This window comes from Etheostoma cragini, chromosome 19, assembly GCF_013103735.1.
Source record: "Etheostoma cragini isolate CJK2018 chromosome 19, CSU_Ecrag_1.0, whole genome shotgun sequence".
NCBI lineage: Eukaryota > Metazoa > Chordata > Actinopteri > Perciformes > Percidae > Etheostoma > Etheostoma cragini.
In genome coordinates, this window is record NC_048425.1 from 1,782,158 (window position 1) to 1,789,242 (window position 7,085).

General features: G+C 39.8%; 1 protein-coding gene across 1 annotated transcript in view; it reads right to left on the minus strand.

Annotated features, from left to right (window-relative positions):
- The window catches only part of col4a6 (collagen, type IV, alpha 6), a 131,135-nt gene that overhangs the window by 38,970 nt on the left and 85,080 nt on the right, over nt 1-7,085 (minus strand). Inside the window, exons 6-12 of the mRNA XM_034901115.1 lie at nt 6,388-6,432; nt 5,446-5,565; nt 5,247-5,306; nt 3,001-3,036; nt 2,816-2,878; nt 2,146-2,181; nt 1,491-1,532 (exon numbers count right to left, since the gene is read on the minus strand). Coding sequence (XP_034757006.1) covers nt 1,491-1,532; nt 2,146-2,181; nt 2,816-2,878; nt 3,001-3,036; nt 5,247-5,306; nt 5,446-5,565; nt 6,388-6,432 — 402 coding nt within the window. The remainder of the gene's footprint in view (nt 1-1,490; nt 1,533-2,145; nt 2,182-2,815; nt 2,879-3,000; nt 3,037-5,246; nt 5,307-5,445; nt 5,566-6,387; nt 6,433-7,085) is intronic.

The following is a 7,085-nucleotide window of genomic DNA, read 5'->3' on the forward strand; positions in this document are numbered from 1 at the left end:
GGATGAAGTGCAACATGGGAAGTAGGAGCGAGTGATTCCAGCACCCGGTTACAGGCCACAGGTCGTCCTCCAGAGGACAGCTCGGACATTTAAACTGTGGAGTTTAGTTTGATTTAAGGATCATTTTCATAAGCAATGCCACCAAATAAAATTTTAATTTGTTTTTTTTCCCAATTTGGTAGAAAAACTTCCTCATGTAAAATCTCTGAACTGTCCTTCAACAGTGAGGGAAACAAAGTGTGTATTGCCTCTGGTACAACTCACAAACTGTCCTTTTTTTGTTTGTTTTTTAATTATCGGGGAAGATTTGATTATGATTTTTGGGGTAAAACACTGATTCCAGATCTAAATCAACATGATTGCACATCTGGGTGAGTTTGGGACTTGTCTCAGCGGCAGCACGGATCATTTGAAAGAACAAACCAGACTGAATCAAGTAGAGGTGTGATTTTTTTTATCATACTGGAACCGGAATGCCAAAAAAAAAAAAATCTGGGGATGGAGAGAGGAGGAGGAGGATGGAGGTATGCAGGGACGGGTGGGGTTAAAGGAGGGAAGGATATAGATGGAGGGATGCAGGGACGGGTGGGGTTAAAGGAGGGAAGGATATAGATAGAGGGATGCGGGGACGGGTGGGGTTAAAAGAGGGAAGGATATAGATGGAGGGATGCAGGGACGGGTGGGGTTAAAGGAGGGAAGGATATAGATGGAGGGTAAATGAATGTGTGTTGGACGGAAGAAGTGCAAGTTTGCAAAGCCACCACCAGTCCGATTTAAACATGCATTATGTCCATATGATTCACTTTATATACACACACACACACACACACACACACACACACACACACACACACACACACACACCCTAAGTCTGCTGTTTCTGATGTCTGATGTTTAAGAGAGAAAGTGTAGAACCCAAACATTTCACTCTCAAAGCACGATTAAATTAAAGGGATAGTTCAGATATTTTGCAGTGTGCTTGTCTGAGCTTCTTCTCCATGTGTGTGTGTGTGCTACGGCTGATGGAGGTCGGCATATTTAAGTGTTTTGGATTTGACATGTTCTGCTCCGGTATGTCTCAAACTAGCACCTGAGATGATGTCATGGAGATGAAGCATCCTCAGTCTCACTTGCTGTTGATTTGACACCAACTCAACGTAAACGGCAGGTAAACCATTTACACACTGTCACTCTCATTCCATCCATCCATCTTCGGCCGGTGTTGGGTCACTTATTACAGCGTCCAAATGATTTTTAGACAAGGTGGTTTTCCTGTCCTGATTCTTAGGTCTGGGAAGATGAACTTTATTTAAATAAGCTGCTGTTTATTGTGTTTGTAAGTGATGGAAAACTGAAACTAAACACGTTTGAGAAATTGGGCCATTACGTGTGTGTGTGTGTGTGTGTTTTGTGTGTGTGTGTTTGTGTGTGTGTGCGTCTCAATACAGACAAAGTCTACATGCATGCGCTCTTCAGTTAAGAAAGCGTACCTTGTCTCCTTTCTCTCCTACATATCCGTCACTACGGCTCCCCTGAAAACAACAAGGGTTACCAAGACGCACTTAAAAGACCAAAAAACAACAACCTTTAAATGTGGACAACTTTCTGTACAGTCCCTGTGTACTGCAGCGGCGTATTAGGGCCCTTGTAGGTCCAAAAAATAAATAAATGACAAAGCTGGAGGACGGAGGTAATACTGGGAGGAAAAATCTCTGAGATTAAAGTGGTAAAAGTACAAGAAAAGACACACATTTACAATAAATTAACTTGGATATTCTCTGACATTAAAGAGGTAGATTCTGCACCCGGGTAGCTCAGGTGGTAGAGCGTGCGCCCATATCTAGAGGGTTACTCCTCGACACAGTGGCCGCGGGTTTGACTCCGACCTGCGGCCCCTTGCTGCATGTCATTCTCGTCTTTCATGTCTTTCATGTCCTGTCAAAACAAAGGCCTAAAATGCCCAAAAAATAATCTTTAAAAAATTAAAAAGCAGTAAATTATCCAAGAAACACTCAAACGTTTATGAGAAAAAGTAGTTTTTTTCTCACCCGGCTTTGCCATTTATTTATGATGAAGCTACAAGGGCCCTAACATACGTCCTGCCTGATAATAGAATAAACCACATGACTAGTTTATGTGACTTACCATTGGCCCTGGGGGGCCGGGAGGACCGGGCACACCCTGAAGACAGACGACAGAATCCCACTCAGTTTCAGCAAAATCAGAAACCACATTCACAAATACGTCAATTAAAGAAAAAAACATGCTTAAATGGATAGAAAGGTAAGTGTCTAATGACTTTTAATGTTGGTTAAAATGTAAAAAACTCAAATTAAAAAAACATCTGCATGTAATAACATTTTATGCCCATATACCGCCAATCATAACTTAAAAAGAAGTGTAACTGATAATGTAATAATACTTAATAATTAGATATAAATGACTTTCTATATTCTTACACATTTTGAGGAAACAATAATGAATGAATTATGAAGAATAATGAATAATGAATACCTGTTACACTAGGATTTAATCTGAAACCTTTATGAGTTCATAAACACTATATGTATATAATAATTAAGCATTTTGTCATATCTTAAACTGGTTCTGTGGCCTTTTTAACACTAATTCTGGAAGATATTTCCTCATTCCCCGGGCAGGTTTTGAAAGAATCCTTCGGGTTTTACATCCGTTGCTACAAACCCATCATTCAGAGTGCAAAGAAAGGAAGATTTAATGTTTAAAACATATATAATATGTCACTGAAAATGACATAAAGAGGCGGGGAGAGAAGCAGATGAATGAGTTTACGTACGGAGAATCCCTCCGGCCCCCTCGGACCGGTAAAACCAGGTGGACCATCAGGACCTCTGACCCCCTAAAGAGGAAAAAACACAACGCTGCGTTCAATGTGCAACATTTTACGGTGCTCGTGTGTGTTGTTTTCTATTATAGATTATTTATCGTTGCATAGGAAGTAGGAAAAAAAAAGAGTCTTACAGGAAAACCGTCCACTCCTGGTGGACCTGGTAAACCCTGAAAAACAAACACACAAAACACATCATCAATGATTAGAGTCCCAGTGTCTTCCCTGAGTTTGTGGAAGACTGAGGTGCACGTATTTCAAAATAATGTAAAAAAAATGCAATTTCACATCATTTTTAGACCGCTAATCGCCATATATGTGTCTAAAAAGTTGGAAAAGCTAGAGCAGATAATAAATAATATCACTCTAAAAGCTTAAAGGTCCAATGTGAAGGAATTTCTCCCGTCTAGCGTTGAGATCGTATATCGCAATCAACTCTCTCATACCACGCAGTTCAAAGTAGTTATTACAGCTACTGCAGCCTTCACGCCTCAAACAGCCGTCTCCTGCTCTTTTCAGTCTCCTTTTCGTCTTTCTGGGCGAAGAAGAAGAAGAAGACTCCTGTTCCTGAAATCTGGATTTTGAATACGTGTAATCCTCCATGTTTCCTTCTTCGGACTTTCTGGGTATATGGAAACTACAATACCCTGCAATCCTCTTCATTTGTATTTTTTAATGAAATGAAATTTGAATATTTTTTGGATCTAAATTTTTACACATTTTAGATCTTTGTAGATTTTTTGATTTCTATCCGGATTTGTCAGATCAAAATTGATGACTATTTCTGCACAGATGAAACGTTTTATGAGAGTCTCTAAGTCTCTTGACTGCTTTATTAATTTCTTCTTCCATTGGACTCTATTGCTGCTGTAGCACCACCTGGTGGCCCAACCAGACACTGCAGGCTGACTCAGCTGACACGTGCATGTCTGCTGTTATTTGAACTTAGTTTCCAGCTAACACAATGATTAATGCACTTACCATGACAATAATACAAAAATAACTACATCAAAAAACAATTCTTGATACTTTTGGGGATCATCTAAATGTTATGTTCCAAATGTTAGGAAAGGATCTTAAAATCCTTGAATCCCAGACCAACACTGGTCACTTTCCATCAGATTAAATTAAATCTGTCAATTTTAGTTTTTAGACATCCTAAAAACTAAACATACAAACTCCCGATCTGGAGCTACCGGGATAACAAAAACAGACATGTTCTTAATATAGGATGTTACCCCTCTCAAAAGCCAAAATATCAAAACCGCACTTTGATAATAAAGCCAATAAAAAGCCCTAAATCATTAGCTTGTATTTGTTAAGGACAACACTAAGAAAAAACAGCTCAAACTACTTTGATTTGAAACACTGAATCTTTAGCTCCTCAATAGAAATGATCCGCCAGTGTCTAGATTGGTTTGCTCCTGGTAATTTCCTGGAGTATCTTCAAGTACTTCACATCCCTAAAAGCAGTACAAACTAATCTACAAGGTCATGTAAGTCAATAAACCGTAGTAATTAAAGCTATAGTGTGTAGTTTCTGTCGGCCCTATAAGGAGTTCTAAGTAATGAAAACAAAACCGCGCGTCCACACGATACAAGCCTTCCGTGATCGCATATTTTATCATGATCTTCTGCACTGGTCGATACCTGCCCTGTTAACTTTTTGCTTTTGCATTTGCAATTATCATTACACACAGTCTACTGCAGTCTAATAGTATCTCACCTTATCATGGTCATTGCATTTCTGGGATTTGCGATGACATTTTTAAAAATTTTAATTAACGTTTTAATGTGTGTATATGTGTTTGTTGTGTTATGGTTTTCTTGCATGAATACATTATCTATCTATCTATTCAATACATGTATCTATCTATCTATCTATCTATCTATCTATCTATCCATCTATCCAACTATTCAATACATGTATCTATCTATCTATCTATCTATCTATCTATCTATCTATCTATCTATCTATCTATCTATCTATCTATCTATCTATCTAGGGTTGTGTGGAGCTGATCTTAATTAGCGTTGTAGCAACTCATTTGGCACTGGCTTGAATGTAACGGTCGTTCACTAATATCAAAAAGTTAAACACTAAAGCTTTAACACAATTATTAAAATTGAGTCATAACATTAAAAACAATACAAAAATCAATCGTGTATTCATCAAATTTCACTTAATGAAGACACAGAACATATTGATCCATAAATGTCTACACTAATACAAGCAGAGTGTGAAGGCTTTAGATGGGAAACAGAAGAAGTGGCACCGCGACTGGATGTAACTACATCGTCACGGCCCTTTAAACACAGCACAGAGGCTCTAAAGGAAAGACAGGAAACGAAAGAAGAAGAGGAAAGTGCGAGACCTTACCGTGATGCCGTTTGAGATGAACTGAGGCTCTCCTTTCTGACCCTTTGGCCCGCCAGGGCCCTGTTGGAGCAAAGACCGCCATCAGTATTAGATCTACATCATAAGCAGGGACAATGGACTGGACTTTCTCTAAATAAATCATTCAAACATCTACAAAAGACACAGAGGACTCAAAAGGGGAAGGGGAGTTTGTCCTCACAGTGATTCCAGGGAATCCAGGTTCTCCATTCCCAAAGCCGGGATATCCAGGTTCTCCTATGGTCCCGTTACATCCGTCCAGTCCTGGCGGTCCTCTGCTCCCGCCCTGACCCGGGTGACCCTGCAGACAGACAGACAGACAGGAAGGGGTGCTGTTCAGGGACAACCACTGGTGGCGCCATTCTTTTTCATTTCTTTCTTTAAATACTGTGAACTTTTGTTGTGTTAAGATCAGAGGTGTCAAACGTATTCATTACTCAAGTAGAAGCATGGATACTAGGGTTTAAGAAGTATCAACTCAAGTTTTTTTACTCAAGTAAAAGTGTAAAAGTACTCGTTTCAAAACTACTTGTATAACCTTTGTGTTGTCTTCCCGTCCAAACTGAAAATCAACACTTTTGTTGACACTTTTTATCAATGTTTTTAACTTTTTCTAAGTTTTTTGTCCCTGTTTTCAACACTTTTTCAATGTTTGTCACTTACTTTGACGTTTTCAACAATAACTTATTAACTTTAGTTTTACAGTTATTTTTTGGAATTTATGGTCAATAAACCTCATTTATAGGAAATTATACCTAATGTTTGAGTTAGAAAGGCAGGAATTGGGAATTATTGAGACTAAAATTAAAGGAATGGATGTTGATGATAATCACAGACTGGAATATGTCAACTTTTACTCAATACTATTTCAAAAACACTTCAATTGTGAGCACCAAAGAGCGTTTGGTGGAATCAATCACGTTATTTGTGGGAATTAAAAAGAACATTGATATAGAAAAACGGGTCAATTTGACCCGAGGGACAACACGAGGGACATGTATAAAAATCCACCATGGACAAAAGCTTGGGCCATGCCACAGGGGCCTACAGTGCACTACCCTAAGTCTACTAAGTCTAAGTGTATGAATACATATTGTGTGTATTGTGTTTCTGGTTTACTTACAGGTACTCCGTCATTTCCCTGGAACCCCGGCACTCCCATAGGTCCCTGTAGGAGTAAACTATTATTATTGTAAACAGCAATACCTGGTGGTGACAACATGTTAGTGTTGCATACGGTTCTGAGTGACAGTGTTTGGATGAGTTGTACATTTGGCTTTGGTCATGAAATCCATCCATCCGTCCATCCATCCATCCATTTATCCATCCATCCATCCATCCATCCATCCGTCCATCCATCCATCCATCCATCCATCCAGCCATCCATCCAACCATCCATCCAACCATCCATCCATCCAACCATCCATCCAACCATCCATCCATCTAACCATCCATCCAACCATCCATCTATCCAACCGTCCATCGAACCATCCATCTATCCAACCATCCATCCATCCATCCAACCATCCATCCAACCATCCATCTATCCAACCATCCATCTATCCAACCATCCATCCAACCATCCATCTATCCATCCATCCGTCCATCCATCCAACCATCCATCCATCCATCCATGCATCCATCCAACCATCCAACCATCCATCCATCCGTCCATCCATTCAACCATCCATCCATCCGTCCATCCATCCAACCATTCATCCATCCATCCATGCATCCATCCAACCATCCAACCATCCATCCATCCATCCAGCCATCCAACCATCCATCCATCCAACCATCCATCTATCCAACCATCCAACC